The following is a 23483-nucleotide window of genomic DNA, read 5'->3' as shown; positions in this document are numbered from 1 at the left end:
TCTAATGCAAACAAACTCTGCCAACAGACCGGAAGTTACCCGACCTGAACCGTTTCGGGGGCACACACACACACACACAAAACGGGTGAACACGAGAACTGTGAACTTCTTTGCTTCTCGCTTTAGTTAGCTTCGCGCCCCTCGTTTGGGGGTTTTGTTTTTGCTGCTGCTACTCCTGCTGACGACCTTTCCATCCGGCGGGTCGGGTGGGCACACACGGGCTCGTAACTGTAATGCATTGATTCCGGCCGCTGCATGACGCGAAACTGGAGTGGCTTCCCCGTAAGCGCAAACATGCGACAGAGTAGTAGGCCTTGCTCTGGAGGGCGCGCTGCGCTGGATTGACATCATTATGGGGCAAACCTGGGTTTCGTTCGTCGGCTGACAAATGGTAGTAGGCCCGAAGGTAGTAGCGGTTGTTATTAGCGACGTTAGTGACGCGTGTCTGTAGCGTGTGCGGGATCTTGTAATTGTTCTATAGTTTTGGGGTAATTTTTAATATCCGTTGGTGTTTTTTGGGAGCTTTTGTTGAGTTCTTTGACAGGGAAGTGTAGAGCGATAGGAAGTGAGGTATACTCCTTGCAATACGTTCATAGAATCTTTAATGACTTTGAGGAGATACTGTAGAAGTTAACGGGTCCCAAGTCCTCCAGGTCCTAAAGCGCAGAATGTGTTCGGAATATTTTGAAAATATGATACGGTTCTGCGGTAGGTCGTTCCTAGAAGTTCAAGACACTCATTCCAGTGAAACATTCCGGTACCTTAACCTAGACTGACTTCTCCAACTTAAACATCAATCATATTCCTTGTTGTATGATCTTCAGTAATTCTGAGATGTATATGTCATACCATCACCTCCAAAAGATACATCTCTACGATATCTTGTTCAGATTTCCCAACACATCAAAATCCTGATTTCTCCAATTCCAAGACATCACTCATCTATAGACTTTGGGACTCAAAAGCTATAAAGTTGGTGTATCTTGTACTTTCCCAATATTGCGCGTGTGTTTCCTGTTAATTCTTCAACGTTATCTCTGTGCACGAGTTTGCACAACCAACCTTCACTATCGCACCACAAATCAATGCACAAAAGAAATTCTTATCTTTCCAAAAGTCCTGCTTCTACACACACGCCCAAACCCGAGACGATAACTGGGCGAAGATAAAAACTTGTGGACCCACCCAATAGGAATGTAAAAAGATGAATGGAGAATGAGATAAAGCTTGATTGTGATAAGAAGCAGGGCTCTGCATGTGGGTTGGTCTGGCTGGCCGGTCGATTGTTTGTCTATTTTTAAGCATTGAGGTCAATCTCTTGAAATGTTGACTAATGTTGGCCGCGGTCCAAATAATACGTTCACCCTAGTTTATCATCCCGAAACACTTTTGAACGATAGAAAGTATATGCAGCGAATGTCCACTGTATTCGTGGCTGACTTTATATATGGGTGAGCTAAATGGCGTAAATGCTGGTTGCAGGTTTTTAGGATGTGAGATTTTGAACAGTTCTGATTTGCTTGCTCAAAGTTTTGTATGCAATACTCACCTATCAGCTATCACCAGATAATGGTATCTCTTTAAGTTAGAATTGCCTGGTAGCAATGGTGTATCTTATCTGTTCCGCCAAATGTACACCATAGCAGACGCAATATGTCCCACATTTTGTACGTATCGAAGCGAAGATCTTCGACCGAATCTTCAAAACATTGTCGTTGGCGGCTCTTTTGAACAAGTTGCGCGCTCTACTAAATTCTGGACAGCTTCAGGTTGGTTTCTTTCGTTGGAAAACGCGTCAACAAGCACATACTGCTGCTGTAATTGTTAGAAGTGCTCGTATATTCTCGGGGCTCGTGTTCTTTGTGTGTTAGGAATAGCCACCTTCGTCTGATAATGCCATCAAGTTTAAAGGCTATTGCAAACTCTTACCTAGCATCTAGCGTGATGGATTTGCAGGCGGAGCCGGAAGCCCAGTGGTTGTTGTTGTTGTTGCTGCTGCTGATGATCTCCAAGATCGGTGGCGGCGTTCCGAGCTCCTCCTGCAGGCTGCTGCATTGCGCTTAACCCCACATCCAGTTGTTGTTGAAGTGGTTGTTCTGGTTGTTCTGGCCACAGCCGAATGCACCCGGCGGGCATGGGTCGGGGCGACACTGCACGCTCGGATCGCAGCAAGCCTGGAACGGCCAGTCGCAGATCTGCTTGGCGGCGTTGAAGTGCAGTCCAGCGGGGCACTGCATCGGGCAGGCACGTCCAGCGATACACTTGGCGTACACGCCACAGGTCGGTCCGGGCAGGAGCGTCGGCTTCGAGCCGTCGAACATCGGGCAACGGTTGTCTACGGGGCAGTTGTTGGCGCAGATGCCTCCACCGCTGCACGGGGGCTGTGGTGGTGGTGGCGGTGGTGGAGGTGGTGGGGGTGGTGGATAGATCGGACCGCCACCGCCTCCGCAGTCACCGCTGGGTCCGCATGGGTCCGGGCGGCATTCCACGCTCGGATCGCAGCAAGCCTGGAACGGCCAGTCGCAGATCTGCTTGGCGGCGTTGAAGTGCAGTCCAGCGGGGCACTGCATCGGGCAGGCGCGTCCAGCGATACACTTGGCGTACACGCCACAGGTCGGTCCGGGCAGGAGCGTCGGCTTCAAGCCGTCGAACATCGGGCAACGGTTGTCTACGGGGCAGTTGATGGCACAGATGCCTCCACCGCTGCACGGGGGCTGCGCCGGTGGTGGTGGTGGTGGTGGAGGTGGTGGGGGTGCTGGAACGATCGGACTGTCACCGCCTCCGCAGTCACCGCTGGGTCCGCACGGATCCGGACGGCACTCAATGTTCGGGTCGCAACAGGCACGGTGCGGCCAGTCGCACGCCTGCTCGCGGGCATTGAAGTGGGTACCGCCCGGGCAGAGGGTCTCGCAGGCGCGGCCACTCTCGCACTTGTAGAAACGGTCGCAGGTCGGGCCCGGAAGCAGGACCGGCTTGGCCGGGTTGTAGATCGGGCAGCGCGAGTTCTGCACGCAGTTGATCAGGCAGGGCGTGGTGCCCGAGCACGGTGGGTTCTGGAACACCGAGTACGCCTGGGAGGCCGTCACGAGGACAGCCAACACGAGTAAACTTCTCATTGGTGAGCAGCTGGGTTGGATCGATTTCCACGCTAGAAGTCTGTTCTGCTAGGTCGTCGTACACTGGTCGACGAAAAACTGATGCCTTACTGTCACCCTGGTAAGGTCTTTTATACAACCCGATTCTTCAATGAGGGGTCGCAATTTCTATTCCAAGCATTGGACAATTTACGGGGGGGGGGGGGGGACATTTTGGACATCTTCACCAGAACCTCTCCGCTGATAAGGTGGTTGATTATTCTTTTTTGCAAAATTGAAACCTCCGGAGAGCTGTGCTGTGCCTTCGTACGATGCTCCCGGCTATCAAATCAAACTACCAAAGATCGCTATCGTACATTGTACCTTGCTCTGTGATAGTAGTAAACGTGTGTGGTCCGACTAGGAACTTCCAACTTACGGAATCGATAACAGCATTATCATGTCCAATGTATCTTTGGTGCTCGCTTTGGAGCTCTTGGACCTTCAATCAATCTAGCCGGAACTTGTACGGGTTGCAGGTATTTTCGCGTTCGCGCCCCCCGAAGGTTCCGCGTATCCAAGTGTTGGCAAAAATGTAGCCAATCAGTCTCCCTTTCTGCACAGAGTGCGGGAGTAACACTCCCGATATGCTGACCTTCTCAATACGATGAACGATGTATGTGTATGATACCTTACACACACACACACACACACACACACCTTCCCATCGTTAGCGCAAGTAGTTCCAGGAAAACTTGATAATAGAATTGCGTGGAATTCCTCTTCGGTCTTCGGTGACATGCTTGGTTAGGGTGATGTAGCGAAAATTGATTACTTTCGAGCATCTAATCAAGGTGAAATATCAAATACTTTCCACCAGTGCGTGTTTCGTAGTTATGTCATTGGCCACCCTCCAGGTGAATTCCTCATTTCGATAGTGCTCGATGTCGTTGGAATTCTTGGTTTATATTATTGCTGAAATTGGGTAGCAGTAGTAAAACAACTTCTAGACGATTCCATTTGGTGTTGGACGTTATTTAGGCTTCTCGTATGCATTATCTTAACTTGAAATGGGGTGAAAGAGGCCTGCTAACTAGTACATTATTGCACAAAAGAACGTTGTACATTCAGGACACTGACAAGCCTTTTCAACAAAGTTGTTAGAATGTAAGCGACAAACCTTCACGGCCTACTTTTTTGTCGCCTTTCTGTGTTGGTGTTGGTGCACAGTTTACAAGACTTGTGCAGCATAAATAATTGCCAGAGACGCTGTCAAGGGTTGAAAAGTTCTCGATTTTGCATAAACACTAGCTGACATGTTGTCATCAGTTTTGCTTTTCATTATGTCACGACCCATTTCTTGGTTTGGTTCTAAGGTTCTAACGTTCCAAGTGTTTGCAACCATGCAAAGGAAATGACGAAGTGAGCTCAACGAGCACACTCGAGAAAGTTTTCTATCCTTTTAGGCCCGAAGCTTGTGTTGAACATACATTGGGAACGTCTTTGAAAGTTCTTTGTTGTCGCCAGTTGCACAAACATTTCCTCCACACTCCTATCGGTCGGCTCGTCCACAGTGTGGCGCGGGACCTTGGACTCAGGCGTGGTTCATTCGATCGTAAATAATTCTCCCTACGTGCAATGGATGTGATCGAACACCATCAAACGTCTTCCTGCCTTCGTTGCACGGTGGACGGTGGTGGAGAAAATTCAAGGCAGCAGAGTTGCCAGCCAGCCAGCAAAACAACGAATGCGTTAAGCGCAAGTGATCATGAGCAAACATAACAAGAGAGGAACCCACCCAGGTCAGTTTTAGAGAGCCTCAAAGGCCGAAATGGCAACCACTCCGTCGGGCACAGCACACTGTCCGAAGTGAAGAAAATCGTTCAACCGTACCACGGCCGAGTGCGAAATGTCCGGGCATAAATGAGCAAGAGGTAGGCAAAAAAAAGGGGGAAACGACGAATCGACAGCGCGCAGACAAACAGAAACAGAAACCCAGCCAGCAGTGTGTGAGGCTTTCCTTATGCGGCCGACTGTTTTCGCTTCACGGTGCGCTTGGGAAAAAAAGAAGTTAGCTTTTCTTCGTGTCGCATCTGGCTGCCTTCCCCTGTGCGCCACTGTGGGTGGCTGGGTATGATAAATCATGCATGCAGGTTGAGCTAAAACAATGCGAGACTCTCACAAATCTTAAGCCTTCCATGCTTGGGAGCAGTGGGCAGTGGAGGTGTAGTAGAGGGAAGTCACTCAGTCTGGTGGTCAATGTTGGCAGCATCGCCTCTAAATGGCCATCCGTAAATGGTGGACCATTGGGTTGTGCAGACCACCCAGCTTGTATTCTAGATATCCCAGCAATATAGTAGAAGCTTACCATAGAAATGGGAGTATGTTGAAGCAATGCTCTATTCCGCCATCATCGTCTCTGATGATGTTGGAACCTACATATGAGCTCTCTATCGCTTGGAATTGGCCCATAATAAGCCAAGCAACAAATCCCCAAACAACGTTTGGTACAGCGCACATTCAAACAGCCCCCCGGCAGCAACGTCCGGTAATGAAGTCACTTTCCGGCCCCGCTGTACAGTGGTGGGTGGATTGGTGCCTGTGTTTCAATTTCCCGAAGGCACTGTTCCATTTCGCTGACTTCAGATGCCAATCCTCACCTCCCCATTCGCTAAGCTTACCCATTTTTGGGCAAAGGCAGAGGCTTTACTGCCTGGTCCACAAACAACAAGCCATTCGAGCTCTCTGCTGTCATCTTACCCGGCTTCGCGAATCTTTTGACCTCATTGACACTTTTTTCGAAAAATATGCATCCCAAATCACCGCTCTACCCAACGCCCAACTGTATCCGTCAAGCGATGATGGGCCGTGGGGGTGGAATGTTTTGTACTCCTTCTTAAATTCCGCCCCGAATTCAACTATCGCCAGGTCTGGGTGGAGTTATCCGTCTTGGCGACTTTTACTTCGTCCGCCTGGCTTTACTTGCCTTTGCTCCAATCTGACGTGATGGTGTCACGGTGTATCCTTCCGAAACAGGAGGGAAACAACCCTGCCCGGTGGTGATATCGACACACCGGACCTTTCTTCGCCGGCAGTTTGCCAATTTGCGGCTCGTTGTTTAATGTACTGCGAAATGTGGTTCGAAAGTTGTCCGGCTTTCGCGGGTCGCAACTCCCTCCTCAACTCCCCGCTGCTCCTATTCGTTTGCAGAGAGTTTCCCTCTCTGGACGATAGATGTAGCGCAGGAGAGGTGATGGGCAGACTTTGTAGGGCGCTTTGTGGAATGTTTTGTTGGGGGAACGGTTAGACACACGTTGTGTTGCACGTGCTCTTGTGAGGTTAGGTTTCGACTGCAGCTGTCAAAGGTGTATCAAGCGTGTCAGTATGGAGCCCGTCTAGAATCTCTGGATAAAATCTGGAAATATATTCAGATATCTTATTTAAAAACCTCTAAATTCTGAATTCTCGCATCACTTCAACTTCAAGGTTTTATTCTCATTTGATGTACATCATTAATCTTCCCAAGGAATATGTTTGACATCCGGCTTCAGCTTGGTATCTCTTTATGTTACTTAATATCAACTTTCGTTTCACGCAGAACCGATTTTCCATAGTTGCGCTGGTTAGTTTCATCCATTGAAGAGTTTCTCGTGTGGGTAGAGTTTTGACAGATTCTAAGCGCACAAGTTCTAAGGTCAAAAGGTATCATACACTTAAACTGCCGTCAAACGTTCCAGAAGAGTTACAACAACAACAGGGCCCTAAGGAAATTAAAACCTCGCTCAGTTTCTTCGTGGTCCTCCTCCACGACGGTACCAAAGCATCATCGGGGTCGGATTACACAAACCCGAACGGTCGGAAGGAACCCCGCCGACCGACCGTTTGCCGGTTGATTTAAACGGCGTTGGTTTAGCTTTGTTTGTGTGTGTGTTATTGTTTTTTCCTCTTCCAAAACGCCTTCGCAACCGTGTACTGTTTACCCTTATATTTCCACTGCATCTTTCGTTAGCGGTCGGTTGCTTGCGTTGGAAAAGTGGCTGTTTGCTACTTACACGGACGCGAAGATGCGTGCTTGTTGTTGTGGCCACTGGTGGTTCGTTAGTGTGTTGAGGCTCCCCCATTTCCCGTACACGTTTGCCCGATATGCTTATGTATGTATTGATGTTGTTGATGTTTCCTGCTGCCAACTTGACCAAAAACCACACCACAGACGACGCTTGTGCATTGTGCGTTCGTAAGCGTTTCTGCAAAAAGCCTTTTGATGGATTACCTCCTGCCTGGTATATGTGCACACACACCCACACACAAACACATCGATGGCCGATCAAATCATCTCTCCGCAACATCTAACGGGGGGTAAGACTATTTGGTAACAAACTGCATACAATCCATCGTGTGCACCAATTTAAATGCCCGGAAAACGGATGCGGTTTGGAAAGGGCAGCGAGGCACGGTGGCCACAGGCCCCTGCTGTTTGTGGACGCCAAACCCCTTTTCCTGCGAGTGTGTTGCCATAACAACGTTCATCAAAGCATCGGCAATCGATCGAGTTCAATTTGGCCTTTGCTGTTGCTGCTGCTGCTGCTGCTGCTGTTGCTGTTGCTACACTTCCTTCTTCAATCGTTTGGAAGAAGCGCAATTCAAAGATTGAATCCACATGGTTTAGAGCTCCCCGATACAATTGCTAGTATTAATAGCTATTCGCTTTCCAACGTGTGGTCTGCTGGCCGTTGACCTCTCTCTCTCTCGCTCGCTCGGAAGCTAGGTTTAGCCATGAAAAGCCAGGTTGAAAAGGCCAAGGATGATACCTTTTCAACACCCATCGGGAGGGGCAATTCGTTTTATTTTGGAGGCAATGTGTACAAACCGAAACCGAATAAAATGCGTTTATGTTTACATTATAGAAAATCCAAAAAACAGCTAAACACACAACTCTTTTCACTACCAACACATACAACGTTCGACGAACATAACTCGGTCGAAAGGGACACGGTGTCGTCTCTGCTTTCCAGGTCCAGAGTTCCAGACTCGGATGATTCGATCCTCAAAACTGATCTTTGGTGAGATCAACGTCAACTGCACGTTTGCTGTGTGAGCTAGTCAATGTTTCTTGTTACGCCATCTTCACCAATACCCTGGGCGAGAGTGTACACAGAGTGTGTGTTTTCTTCGTGTCACGACGCTGGCGACGAACCCATCTTAACTTCTACCGGCGTTTGCAGTTTCTCACGTGTTGCATTGGGGTTTTCTTTTTTTTGCGAACGTCTGCCAGAGACACTTTACCCTTTTAAGTTGGCAATAATCCTTACTTGTAGCTTTCTTTCAATACAGGGCTGTCTCCCACACGTACAAAATCGCGGTTATGTAGGACCCGCTCTGGTTGTATAACACCTATTGGTGGGCTTCTTTCGGCTGTGGGAGTGTGAAGACTGCTAGACCAGACCTCGGTTGGTGTCTTGCAGTGCGGTACTGTCTGTGCTTTCCATTGCACTATTTGTTACAGTCTGTAAATCATAACTTAAATCAATAGCAAAGCAACTTTCAAGCTAGAAAACAAACAGAGACACTCGCAAAACCGATTAATACACTCTAGACGCCGTCGGCAGACGAATTTTTTGATGTGACAAATTGCTTGCGACAGCGAAATATTATTGATCATCTCTGGTGTGTCTCTCTCTCTCCATGGAAACTTCATCTCCGTACCCCTGGGGTCTATCAAAAATGGGTTCGAACGCGGGTGCATACACGCTGCTGCTAGCCTTATCGATTTATGATGCGCTCCAGCTGTGTGAGCTCACCACCCCCACATCAGTCACGACGACGACGACGATGATGATGATGATGATGATGATGATGATGATGGAATAAGCGAGCAGAGCGCTCGGGCTCGAAAAATGGATAACCGTGTGCATTATAGGCATTTAATATGCCGCCAACATAATCCGATTTTGTCGTCATCATCGTCGTCGGTGCCTTTCGGCGTGTCTAGCACGTCGACGGTGGTGGGCGAAAGTAGCACCGTTTGGACGTGATTTTCATGGCTCAAATTAGTCGGGCCCATCAATTGAATGCTGCCGATTTTATGCATCACGCGTGTGTGTGGTAGGAGGTTTCGAAACACACACTTAGTTTAATGAAACCTGCTGCTGGCGCGTAGTTACACAGGGAGATTAAAATGAACGTGTTTTCTTATTGTATATTGGAAGGTTTTTTTTTTAAAGTGAAAAAATGAATAAGTCCGAGTATTAAATGGCGTTTATTCCTATTATGGGTATAATCCCTTACAATCGGGTTCACTAATACGGGTTCCATTGCTTCCAGTATACCAGCACCACATCGTAATTGTTAAACTACTACAACCTCTGGGGACCGCGGGTCTGTAGATGACAGTTGATGGATTATCCCTTACCGTTTGCTTTCATTTGGTCCAACCAGCTCTCCCAGCAGGCCAGACCGGAGGCCGCTATGTACCTGCGTAATGTGTTATTGATTTGCAATTTTCGCAATTTTCCAACGTCTCTTCACCAAGGATCGCCATTTGCTGCTGGCACGGTCCCACTGTCAACCGGACCGGGGTATGATTTATAGCTATTGTTGACCATTCCAATTCCAAGCCGTTTCATCTAGCGCACGTTTAACGGCGCTGTTTGAAATATCATCACGAAGCGCCCAGTTCGTGAAGAAATGGTTTCGATTTCACAAAACTTTAAAGTTTAATCGTACCCAGCAGCTGCGCTTGCACCCTCGATTTGTTATGGATGCCGCCGATACCGAATTTTCACACCCGTTGGCTGCAAATGTGATTAACCATTTTCGACACGTTTTTCACGCGATGCGATGCAATGCGCCGACGACACCCGAAACTTTCATTCAGCCAGTTAAAGCATCGTTATCGGACCGGCGTCTATTTTTCACGTGGTTGGTGTGTCCTCTCTCTCTCTGTTGTCCAAATAATTATGTTTATTTATGTTTCATTTCATTTACGTGAGAAATTGTACCGCCGTGTTTGATATGGGTTTATTTTTTGTTGCAAGGGACACGGAAGTGTACTGTTTTTTTTTTCGGTGGGTCGCTGCGTTACTTTGGAAATCCCCCCCGCGCGCGCTGGTGAAAGCTCTCTTTCATACTCAAGCGCACGTGCTCTTGCGCGCGCAAACTACCTTTTGTTGTCGCGCAAGAAAATTCGACCAGTTTTAAATTAAGCGGTGTCCGATTAGGCCGGCGCTTCGGCGCTTGCAGTGGTGGGTGGGTGGTTGTAGCACGTATACGGGCCGGACTTTACTCATTGCAGTTTTGAGCCCAAGCTTTATTGGTAGATGTAAAAGAGGGAGAGCGAGGTAGCGGGTAAAAATTAGTACACAGGGCTGTAATGAGTCCAATTGTGTCGCGCCTTTACTCTCTCGGCCAGCCATTCGTCTTCTAACGCGAACGCGTTGGGAATTGAAATTGAAGCGTTTTAATTGTTGGCAGGAGAAATCGACAGCTCTTGGTGAAGCGTTATTAAATGTAGTTTTTCTTTCTTTGTTTCTTTGGTGTCATTTCGCATTTAATTACAATGATCTATTGTTGCAAGTAGTACTGATGTTGACGATTTTATGGTTTTATTTTTATCGCTATTGTTTCTTATATTTACTTTTGTCGATTTGACAGGAAATTAGGTATAATTTGACAGTTTTTAGTTGTGCAATTCAAGAAAGTTGATATTTGTTTACATGTTTTACACGAAGCCCTGTGAAAAATGGATAATATTTAAATTAGTCTCGTAACAGAAACAGTAAAAAAGGAGCTAATTTAAAAATTAAAAATAACGAACTATTAATTTTATGGGAAAACAAAATATTCTGATATTACCTTTATTACATCTCTCATGGCAAATCAGAAAAGTGAATTAAATTTTTGCGCGAATTTTATTTATGTCTGCTATTTATTGCTATCTCTAATGTCATAAAAATTACATAAAAATAATAATAATGCTCCTCCTGCCCATAATCACTTCTGTATCGTTTAATTCATTTCCTTCCACTCGCTGACATTTGTCGAGAGCGTCACGATTTCGTAATAATGCTGCTCCCTTGCAGCGCCTTCTTCAGCATCACCCCTTTGGCAATCAAATGAGCCCCGGCACGGGCCTTATCGCGCCACTGAAGAGAGAGAGAGTGCTAGAAATCCAAATGAAATCTACTTATTTCTTATATATCTCCTGTACTCTCTGCTACTCCATTTCCCCGCCGTCAGTGCTTTTATCGTAATTAAATTTCCTCCTTCTAGCCGAACAAAAACTGCCAGCGCCATCGGTACTTCCGTTTTTTTTTTGCTCCCCCGATCTCCGTTTCCGACCGCCCAGACATCCGGGTGTGTGTGTGTATGTGTTTATATATATCTTTGTGTGCTTCGGTTGCTGCATTGCTGCCGCCGCCACCACAGAGTGCTGCACAGCGGTGCAAAGTTTCGCTAGAGAACGATAGACGCGGCGCAGACGAGACGGCCCTGGGGATTGCAGCTTGACTCAGCGGTCGATGCAGTTTCTGCTCCCAGTGCTCTACTGCCTTTCGGCAACCCGTCGGCCCGTTATCTCGCCGGCTCGAGACGTCCAGTCTCCCCGCAAGATAGAAAGGGGAAGAGGGTTTGTCGCCGGCGCGACACAGTTATTCGGTGCAGCCCTTTGGCTTCGAGTTGCTGCTTTTTGCTCGCTTTCGGCTTTTAGAACCGCTTCGCTTTACAAGCGCTTTACATCCGGAAAAGGGTTCTCCGGGAAGTGGGCTCCAATTAGTGTGTGTGCCGATGTAAAAAAGAACCGATTGGGAATGAAAAGCGAAAAATCGATCCTTTTTGTGCAATTGGAAACCTTGAACGCATTTGGAAACTGCACATCTGCAAGCGAAAAATAAAAAAAGAGGCGGCTGGCAATAATTATCAACAAAACCGAGGAACGAGCACCGTGTGTACGACTTGCCGATTGGAAGCAAGAATATGGACCTCGTTCACCCTTTTTGCCTTGCCTAAACAAACCCCTTTTTTGTGGTGCTACTGATTGCTTAAGCAGCGCTCCAATCCAAACCATTTTTGTTGATGTTTCTGCCAGTTTGGTATTTCCTCTTCCCGTAGCAGTTATTTTGGTGGTGGTGGTGTACATGTTGATGTTTAACCGTGAACCGCTTGGGACAGACTTTCGGTGCAGTGCGGAGAGCAGCGAGCGCACACATGTGGTCGGTCACTCCCATGGCCAGTGAGCTGCGCGTGGGCCAGCGTTTGGCCCGCTGCAAGTCAAAGTCATGGACAAACCCCTCAATCGCCTGTTTGACGTTTCTTTTCGACGCTCTTGGGCAATGCCAGCCTGTGAGGGATGATTTTGCTCGTTGCGAGCAGGAATGTTTTGTTTACAACGGATTGGAAGGATGCGAAATTACTGCCTGCATGTGCGGCCTGGGATTGAAAACATGCGCGGAACAGTTGTCAAAATATTGATATTTTCTTTCGAAAGTAGCGCCACTTCATTTGGGGACGGTGTGGCGTCGCCGCGTGTACTCGTCATCCCATCGCAATGATGCTCGTTAATAAATCGAACAAACTGCTGCTGCTGCTGCTGTTGCTACTAGAGGTTGTGGCTGTGTGGAATAAAAATATTATCACAACGTTTAATACACGAGATGACGGGGGGATGGCTTTGCGTAATTCGTCTTCGGTGTACCAGTTAGCACCTTGCGCGCTCACCTTGCTCCCGAGGTTTTTTTTCGCCGGCGGGTGGGCTTTGCGTATAAGATTGGGAAATTATAGACGACCAAAACCATACATTTTCACCTACAACGAGCGGGAGAATATGTTTTCTTTGCTCATCATCATCACCGTGGATTTGTAGATGTAGATCCGGATTTCTGGAGCAACGCTCAGCAATACGCCCGTTACACTAAGTGGGTCAATCAATGGGGATGATCGATATGCATTACCTACCCGTCAAACGTTTGACGATGGTGGGGTTTTTTTTTGGGGGGTTTTAACATTTATGTTTCTTGTTATGCTTCATTTCGATGAAAGTTTCTTCTCCGTCGTACAATCGTGATGTAACGGGGCTGGTTTGTAATGCGTTTTTTGTTGTTGTTTGTGCATGTCTGAGTTCATTGATCGTGGATTAGGGCATTTGGAGATAAATGAATCAGGCGAAAAGATTGGCTCCGTCTGTCTCTCTTTTGATTTCTTATCTGCATTTCTCGATCGAATCAGTTGTTTCTTTGACTCATTCATAACGTAATTATTACACGATTGAGAAAAGGAGGTTTTAGGCTATTTTGTAATGCTCTTTAATTTGGGGTTCTTCTGTATTGAAATGCTCTGCAGGATACTTGCAAACGGTTTTAACACAGAATCTACTTCTTCAAGGCATAAATGAATCTTCAGTGTTGTTATACATCGTCAAGCGGCAAGATCTTTAGAACAAGTCGTATATTATTCTTCAGCTATTTAATTTTTTTGCCTCAACTGTGTTTTCCATTGACCAACATTTTGCTGGAATGCTTTTAACGTCTGCCTTTACGTTACGTTTTTCCTTTGTTTTCTATGCATAGTATTAGTACCGTTTTGGCTAGGAACAGTACCGTAAATGTGGTATTTAAATTAACTACGCCTGTCTTTAGCATTAGGCACACGTTTGCCTCCCAGAAATCAGTTACACAACATTCGTTGGACCGAAAAAATCAGACAAAACAAAAACCCTTGTTCTCCTCATCTCGCCGAAATACTGATTAGCTGCTGTGTGTTTTGATTTTTTTTTTGGTTTAGAGCTTTTTCCTCCACACTAATCATGCACAGATGGTTCAGAAGTTTGAAAAAGAGGTGTTTTGCGCGAATGGGAATTTTAACGGAAGTTTTCTTGATCTGTTTTCGATTGCTCCTGTAAAACACAGCCTCTCTTCTGTTCTGATTGGAATCGTTTGTTCAACTTGAAAGATCGCCTTTTTTTAATTAAACCGGCCCATACATCTGGCTCTTTATCTACCTACCAGCAATTACAAAAACCTGCCAAAAAAGACTTAACGAACTATCTGCAGTAAAGGGTTTCTTCCTTCTTTTTTGCTTGTGTGTTTTGAAGCAAGCAGCTCGTTTCGGCCAAACTATTTTGGCTCCGCTGGTTTGTTTGATTTTGGTCGACTTTGTTTTGGCCCTCAGGTGAGTTTTGTTTTCATCCACCCGGGTTCTTGAATCGATTGAGCGACCGAATGCAGAGGATTTTGGCTTTTCCTCCGCGCTGGAGAAGAGGTAAAAATAACCTAACTGTTGCTCTAACGGTGTATAACGCGCGCGCGCGCACGCCGGCAAGACAACTATGTGTGAAAGGGGTGTGTTGGGAAGAGATTTGTTGATGTTGTTGCTGCTGATGCTTGCATCATCAAGATCACATGCTCGCGTTTTTTTCTCCATGGGAAGACGTAGAATGCGACGACCGATTGGAAGCGACGGTTCTACATTCGGGGTTGATGTTGAAGCAAAACTTTCTTAATTGTTCCCGCTCTCGCTAACAGCAGGAACGGCGCTCGAACGGGGTTTTGAAGCGTTTGATTCATCAGATAAGAAAGAAGCAGATCATTATTATCTCGTCAGCGCTCCGCGCGTACATTGTTTCCAGTGCTGCAGTCACTGTCTCTCTGGCCGAGGCACGACCCAATAAACGCTAGAGAGGTAATGTGTTTCTTTTTCCTTCCGATTTACCCACGGAGGACCTGGCTGGAGGACCCCCAACTCCCAAGAACCTGCAGTCCCGGTGATGGAACAATTTGAAATAATCACCATTTATGCAAATGCCGCTTTTGCTCTAATCATGCAGCGTTAAAGGCCGTCACAACTTTATATGGTACAATGCGGAATAGTTGACGTTCAGTTTATCGTGTCTGAATGGACAATTGAAACTTTCTCCATGAAAATCCAACACACAGAGCATGTGTGTAGCACGTTTTAGGTTATTTAGGCCCTATCGTCTAAATGGAAACACACACATTCTTATGATCCACTTGGAGACGGTGGTTTCTACTTCGCCCGTGGTGGTTCTCGTTTGATTGAACTAATTAACGCGATTGTTATGTGGACAGGAACGCAAGCGGTCGCGTGTTATACTTGAAATCATATTTGAGGCATTCCGAAGTATCGCGTGTCGCTTCACCAAAGCGTCGTCAAATCTGTGTCTGAGGCTTGGTTTTTTTGTGAATAGATTTACATAATAAAAATTAGGCGTCTTTTGTTGCCGCTGACTGGCGAGCAAGGAGCTGGACAATGGGCAAATTCTTGGACGCGTGTTTCTTCAAACCGTTGGAGTTGTGATTTGTACCGGAAAACGTGAATCCTCCTCCAGTGCCGGAAGTGTTCATTTAAGATCCTCTCTTTTTTTGGAGCCAGACATATGCTTTGCATTTGCATTTGCCGAGAAGATGACGCGTGGTTTATGTTATTAGGTACACGCACATCTGTGTTGTCTCCTTGTTGTATGATGTCTGCCACTTGCGCTGTGGATTCTAGCAGAGCAACGCACTCAGAACGTTAAGCTTCATGATCGTCAACGATCACGACAAGATTGGTTGCTTAATTGGTTCAATTATCACCCCTTGCCTTTTGCTTCATGGAGGTGGAAGTTGCGCTCATGCGTAGTGCGGGCGCAGTTCGTTGTACTTTCCCTTTGCTGAATCTGACGTCTGTCTCAGATGTGTATCAAACGCTTTGCACAAAGGAGTAGCCGTGCCGTCTGTTGGGCTGCCTAAAAAGGTTCTTGATTCTTGCGGCCAGTTGCGAACTTGTTCAGTGGTTCGTTAGAGAAAATGCGGAAAACTCTTGCACCCACCGCATGTTATTCTAAGCTCTGAGTATAGCAGTAGCACCTTGAGACTGTGCTGCTCTCTTCACACTTTGTCGAGTGGTGAGGGTCAAAGATTGTTTTTTGTTGGCTTAGAAGACGTCCCCGTACAATCGCAACAGCGATGATGATGATGATGTACAAAGCAATCGTAGTAGCACCCGAACTAAGAACGATGATTAATAACCCCGTTACGCGGCGGTTGCTTTAATTAGTCCTCGCCTAATGCATATTTATAGCTACCCGGGTTGGGGGGACGAGAAAGCCATCTTTTGAGTAGCGTTTGGGGCACGCGCACGCACCAAGAACTCAACCTAAGCGGTGGTGGACTGAGGTGAAAAGCGATCTTAGATGAAGTGTAGCGTGTACGGGGAGAGACAGAGGCCGCGTGCATTAGATGCTCACGCACTACTCTGCCATCGTTGGTGTGTGCCCTTGTGTATGCTAATTATTTCCATGCCTCTCCCCCTTCTCTCCGACGAGCATAAATGCGCAGAATGCGTTGTGGTTTCCGATTTTTTTTATTATTCGTTTGGTTCTCTGTGGATTGTGTTGAAAATGTTGGAAACATTTTTCACAGACCGTACACAGGCCTGCATCCCGCATTGCAATTCTTGTGTGGACGGAGGGAAGAAACGGCAGCGATTGAAGAAGAAGAAAGGCTCCATCCATCTTGCCATCTGTTGTTGGGAGCCGTTAGTAGGTAATTTCTTTGTGATGGCGAATGCTTTTTTGTACTCTTCGTTCTCTTCCACCGTTCTGATTGAGGGAATGGAAGATGACGCCCCGTAGTCGGGTGGGAGCGGAAAAACTAATCCCATCGAAACTCCGTACGGTATATCTGGCGGTCTGGTCTAAGCTCTGACGTGTTGTGAGGGCGCCAGACAGCCTGGCCAAACTACTGAGCATAGGGTAGCGATAAAACTAAGGTGCTAAAATACACAAACAAAACACAGTACTGGAGCCAAGTCTCCGGATTTGAAGAATAGTTGTGTCGTACGGAAATAGCAGCAGCGCCCAACATTTCTTACATGGCGTCTTCTGGGTAGATATTAAACTTGGCGTGCGAGGCATGGAAAGATGGATCGTGTACAAGCTCTCTGAGGGGTGTTCGTTTTTTTTTTGTAGTCATCGGTGATGTTAGAAGATTCCCACACATCTTCTAGACACCTCAAATGTCTAGAACTACTCCTCCTCGACACACGTGATCATTTGTCAGCAGAAACCTTGAAGAAGAGGCATTGATGGAACGGTGAAAGAAAGCGAATGCGTTCCTGGCTCCTTGGGGTTTGGACCTACTGGCTACCGAGCTGTGGGACCTGGAGCACTTGAAGATGTCAGGATCTTCTTCATTGGAGCTCGGAATGATGGATTACCGTGTGTGTCAGTGTGTAGGTATTTTAAAACAGACACTGACATTGATATAGCTGCTCCAGCTGAAAGAGCAACGAGAAGTACTCATTACTTTCTGTGTACTTTGGACGTGGCGTTCAGTTGTGCCCTAAATTAGTTTCTCTTTAAAAATATCCCTCAAGAGATATTCGATATCCAATCCAACTACCGATAATAACACGCTTTTCGTGCGGAACCGTCAGTCTGCGCAATGCGCACCAAAAGCGTGCAATACGACTCGGCAAACAAAGCGTGCGAATATATCCCGTGCATCATGATGTGAGATTACTCTCGCAGCGAGTCGAGTCTCCTTCAGTTTTTGTTCGTGTTTCGTGTTGAATGCAGCGAGGATCACCTGGAGAGGGCTGCTGGCTAAAGGGGAGGTGGGTCCGGTTCATGTCCGTGCTGCATGCCAACGTCATGCCTGACTAACCGAGTTCAGTGAAACGATTTGACCCAGATTCAACGCTAACTCTTACCGCCAACGTCGACAGTGGCCTACCGGACATTTCATCTCGGGCAGCAGGAGAGTGAGTGAGATCCGGTGGTGTGTTGTCGGTGGGGTTTTTTTGTGCCTCATGGTGCTTTTTTTCTCTCTTTTCGTCTCTGCATTCCTCGGACGCACCGCGACGTAGGGCTTGCATATGATGCATTATGAACATCCACCGGTGTTGTATTCAATTTATCGAAGCCAAGGCCAGTTATGGCAAGATCCTTCATCATCTCCATCGTCGCTGCAGACATCCGTGACTAACTGTTTGGTTTTCTTTCTCATTTCAGGTAAGTCAATATGGCTGGAATGCGCACTTGCATCATTGGAAGGGAACAGCAAGCTATTCGACAACTTCAACCATGCGAAGGAGAATTCGGACATCTTAAATCTACATCGAAATTACATATCTACCTCCAAGGAAATGAATTCTTGTCTTCATTCGCTAAATATCAAGCGATCCGTCTTAGCACAGTATCCAAGCAATCGTTGAAATCGCTCCCACAGCACAGAGAGCCCAGTAGGGGAATAGGTTGAGACCTAAACCCTCAACCCATTCTACGTGAAATGTTACCAAGTAGTAGGGTGTCGCTGCCGCTGCATTATTGTACCCAAACCCGTTTCTAAAGGTGCCGTTAGCCTTCGCGTTTCGAGCAGCAAGTGGAATGTCCAGTTCCACCGTCTAATACCTTAATTCTTGGACGCACACGGGACCCGTGTCCTTTGCCAGCATCTGTGGAAGGCAAGCTTAGCAAACACCAAGAATTCTTCAGAGTTGGCGCATGATGGAACCAATCCTGTTAGATTCAAACCTATACAGTTGATTTCTACGCCTGTTATACGATAATGCGATAACCTGTTAAATGCTTAATGTGTCTACACACCGGTGTAATTCACAATGTAAATCGAGAGTCGAGAGGGAAAGAGGGTGCGATAAATTTGAATCAACCTATCGATGGTGGCATAATTTAGAGACTTCAACCATAACACGCTACAGCGGTGAAGAAATCGGACATTTTGTTATCTCGTGTTAACAGCCCCATGTTTCTGTTTCTCTCTGGGCTGGGCATTGCAATATCAAATCAGAATGTGTGGTGACTTGTTCACAGCGATAGCAAAAGAAGGGGACAAAGCAAGCATGTAGGAGGGGTTTTTCTTTTTGTTTGTTTGTAATATTTAGGGCAAGATCCCAAGATTTTAGTCTCTTGAGTATGTGTTCCCTTCCTCGTAACCTAGTTTCACGGGGCGCGGGGAAACAAACAAAACATGACATGGAAAGCAAATTTCATAGTTGTAAAGATTTTTATGACTTAATCCCCCTCCTTTTGCGTCTTCGCAGTGTGGTGTCCACGAGCTGTGTGGACAGGAACAAGAAACGTCAAAAGCGATTAAGAAATCTTGAAGTTTGTATGAGAAATAGGATTCTTTTGCCCAAAAGACTGTTTGTAATTTGTTTGCACTGTAATCTGAAGCTAGTGACGACAGAATTTCCAAGTTCTTTCGTACGAGCGCACATTTCTCACTCGGTTCCTTCGATATATCTGAACCGAGATCGTTTGCTGAGCTGAAAGTGTGGTGTATGGTACAGGATCATTTCTCTCTTTTGCGCTTGAAGTGAGCAGTGGGTGCGAGCAAATAAAAACCTAGTCTGACCTTCGAGCGCTGGGTTATGGTGCAACTGTCGGGAGTGATCCATTAGTCACTTCCGCCTTTCGCAGAATTGCCTCACTTTGCGCAGCCAGTTTCGCCGCAGAGAGATAGAGCACGGCCCGGCGTCTTGGGCCCGTAATGGGGCGAATGTAAAAGAAATCTACATAAAGAGAGGAGGACCGCGAGCACACATTTGAAACTTCAAGCATGGTGTCTGCCGGCTTGTACGTGTACTCCATATCGCACCAGTAGAGTGCGCGGGCCCGCTCTTTCGCGTGTATGATTGCTAAGATGTGAATTAAATTGATTGTATGATTGCGAAATCACTGCTGCTACTGCTGCTGTGCCCCCTCTTCGCCCAGCTTCCCATTCTGAGACAATTACCGCAATGGATGGACGTGGATGGGTGCATGACTCGGCTATCAATTCTGCGCCGTGTGAGTGCGCGAGAGTACACAGGCGAAAAGGTGAACTTAAATTGTATCTTCTCCTTCCGTTGTGTACTCCTGGAAGCGCCTGGCGGAGTTCAGGTCTTGATGTTTCAAAATTGGCTCACCACCACGGGCTTTGGTACGGAATTCGGATGGGAACGAAATAATGAGCCGCCACAACAGTGGTGGTATCAGTTAGGCACGGGCAGTGTGAGTATCTCATTGCATAACGCGCACACACACACACACACACACATTTTGAGTAAGGCTTGCGCTTCTTCCGGTTTCGGAGGAAGATCATCCATTGCTGATATGCCCAGCACGAGCCTAAGCCGAGTCGCGTACATATAAAGAGCGTCTCTGAAAAGTGAAAATCAAGATTATCTTGTGTCGTGTGAGGATGCGGATAGTGCCCTCCTCCACCTTAAGGGCAGGTATATGAACGAGAGATCACGACATTTATTGCGACTCCAAATTACCGCTGCTTACCTTACCCATACAAAAGTAAAATTTGTCTGCGGGTATTATGGAATATGTTTTGTGTTTGTTGTGTTGTTGCTGATAACAATTGGCAAATAAAACCTACTTCCCCAATGGTGAAGTTTCGAGCAGGAGACGGCAGAGGGCTTTTCTATTCGCTGTGGGTGTGTACCACTACCCTTTGGTGGCGATGTAACACCATCGTTGTGTCCCTATTGTTGTCACACTGACCCGTGCGCTATAAAAGGCATGGGAAGAATTTTAATTCCTCTAGCCGCTAATTAAAAACCGCTTCTCTGGAGACGACTGCACGCTCGGTTGCAGCTTTACTGTGGTCTTTGTTTATGCTGTCCATGTGGGCTCTGGCACCGGTAGTAAATCGAGAAAGGGTGAGCAATTCAGCCGCCACAAGGGGGTGTTAAGATTAATTGGGGAGGTAGGGAGATGTGCTGTGGGCGCCTGCACACGGATACTATTTTCTCCGCCATTGGTCATGTGGTGGGTGGGTGTGTGTTACTGTTTTTTTGGTTGCGTAACGATGCGCTGCACTGTCCATTAAAAAGCATTAACGGCAACGCACCGAAATGCTCAAATTGAGGTGTAGGTATAGTTATAATAAAACCAAATCACGGACTGCTGCAGAGAAGAGTGGGTAGGCCGCCGATGGTGCTATTATAATTGTAATACACCAATCAAATATGCTACTCGAAACACGAGTGGCGTGTTTCGTAACTGAGCAAAGATAATGCTGCAATTTAAAAAAGCCACAGGACGACGACGTATCGAACGTATTTTTTAATGCATTGATTTAAATGTCACCGGTTGGCTTGTAGCATGACGATGATTGACAACGGGCATGGTAGCATTGGGTAATTTTTTTATGACATTTACAAAACAACATTCTGTTTTGCATCGCTTGCGAATGCAAAAGCGTTAGGACACGTTTGGAGCAACGCTTTTTCTTTGCTACTGCATTGTTGCATAGCATTCTGTAGGTTCTGGCTTGCTACCTTGACAGAAAGTAAAACCACACTCGAACGACGGTAGCCAATCACCGATGCTGCTGTGTGTGGAATGTTAACTAATAGCAAAAAGGGGGAGCTGGAGGCCTCCCAAATGGCTTGGCGCGTGGTATGCATACAAATTGGTGTGTGTCTCCCCGTGTGTGCCCAGCTTGAGGTTCCTGGCGACATTTGCTGAAGAAAAAAAAATCACATTTGTGTCTTTCCAATTCGACTGCATATCAGCCGATGACGTCAGGTTGGTGTTGGAGAGTGGAGGTGTGTTTGCCTCGTGGAAGGCATAAAAACGCACCACCTTGACTAGAGGAGGAAACTCGATTAAGTACGGCGCGTTGGCCTCAATCTTAAACCACATACACTTAAGCGCGGTACCTTGAGCGTTGTACTTGTGGTTGTAACATTGTGTATATGCGACAGCCAATGCGTTTCGATCTGTGACCTTCCTCCTCCGGGGACGGCAAGTTGGATGACGGAAGGAATGTGTTACAAGTGTTTATTAAGATGTTTTGAACATATAATTGTGATGTATTTTTTCTGTTGCCTAGAATACTTTACTAAGAGTAATAGACAATTAAAGGAAATCAGTGCAACTAGATCCCAATTTGATATATTAAAAAGAGGTTTTGTTCTCATATCAAAATGAAATAAAAATCCAGTTTGTTATGGACATTTAGATTCCACACAATTTTGTTTGTGATGATAAGATTTGAAGTGGAACTATATACTCTACCCAAAACAGTAGCTCCAACCCCTTGCCAACTTAACTACCAACGCAATGACATTGTGTTAGGCTTTTTTATTTTCTACTTTTATTACCTTTCTTTGTACACTTAAACCAACCCACGGCACGTTACTTCCACCCACCTACCTTTACCAGTCACGATGATAACTGGCGGCTTTTGTCCCTGCGGGTCCACAGATTTTTCCATTTCTTCGTACTGTTTCTCTCACGTCGGGTTAGACGCTAACATCGAAGTGGAGCACGGGAAATGCCACACTTCCCCAAGCCAAACCTCATTAGGGGGCTGTGTGCCGACAGGAGCAATTAAAGTGACTGTACCCCCCCGCGAGCCACCCGAAATGACTGGTTGAGTTATGGCAGGTGGCATAAGCGCTTGGGGGATGGCTTTTCTTTCTAAACGAGACGAAAAAAGCGGGATGATAATTTGAAGCCAAGTGTCGATTTATCTCTAATCTCGGGCGATAGTCTTTCCATTTCGTTTTCGGTACGATTAAAGACATACTCGCCCGATTTCCCGGTTTGTTACTGTCGGCAAGGTCTCCCGAAGATGAAAGTGAGGGCCTTCTTTTTGTTTCGTTTCATAGCAGTAACGGCTGGTGCAACAATTCCGCACAACAAATTATACTAATTATCGATAGAGTTACTTTCCGCAGCATTTGGCTTTTTGAGGCCGACCCGTGATGCTGAGATGCCGATTTGGGGTCGATATTTTGCAAACCACTGCGCGACACACGCTCAGGCCGTACTCTTCTCCTCGAAACTATGCTTTTTAATGCCTCTCCGCCCCGGCCCTTAGTCGACAACATTGTTGGCGAGCTAATTTATCGCTTTTCTTCAAACGCGGGTTGTTTGCTTCAGAGTTTTCAACATATTTCATTGCCCATTTTTCCGTCGCACCTTCCCCAAGTTCATTAGTATGTTTCCCACAGTTGCTTGTTAGTAGTGGGTAACGACGCGGGCTCTATCCTCCCCCCATTGACCGGGGATGCATAGTGACGTTCTTGGCGCGCGGAACAATGAGCCGAAGAAAAGTGCATCACCATTTTTCCAAACTTCCCCAAAGTCAACGTACTCTCGCTCTCTCGTTGAAGTCGGCGAGGTGAATACCGGCAAAATGATCATAATTAAATGTAGGTTTTCCTTTTCATGCATATTTTTGGACCGATAGTACTACCCTCGGGGGCGCAATGAGCATCAGCCGCGTCATTCCATTACTTCTGTTGTTCGGCTGCGGTTGTGTTGGAATTGGAATGAGCAGCAGCAGCAGCCACGATGGGTGGGCGGTAGTGATCTGATTCATTTCCTGGCCAAGCAGCTCCAGCTGCCTTACCGAAAGTCTCACCAACTTTCGCCCGCGTAATGGTGAGAAA

General features: G+C 46.7%; 2 protein-coding genes across 8 annotated transcripts in view; one reads left to right on the top strand and one right to left on the bottom strand.

Moving 5' to 3' along the window:
- LOC121594675 (formin-binding protein 1-like) overlaps positions 1 to 23483 on the top strand; it is a 68425-nt gene that overhangs the window by 4478 nt on the left and 40464 nt on the right. The window lies entirely within an intron of this gene.
- LOC121594678 (chitin-binding lectin 1-like) lies at positions 1819 to 3214 on the bottom strand. The gene has a single exon (XM_041918234.1). The coding sequence runs from the start codon at positions 3114 to 3116 to the stop codon at positions 2061 to 2063; it is 1056 nt and encodes a 351-aa protein (XP_041774168.1). The 5' UTR covers positions 3117 to 3214; the 3' UTR covers positions 1819 to 2060.

This window comes from Anopheles merus, chromosome 2L (assembly GCF_017562075.2).
Source record: "Anopheles merus strain MAF chromosome 2L, AmerM5.1, whole genome shotgun sequence".
In the NCBI taxonomy this organism is placed as follows: domain Eukaryota; kingdom Metazoa; phylum Arthropoda; class Insecta; order Diptera; family Culicidae; genus Anopheles; species Anopheles merus.
The sequence above is the reverse complement of the archived record's forward strand: the minus strand, read 5'-3'. Positions and strand labels throughout refer to the sequence as shown.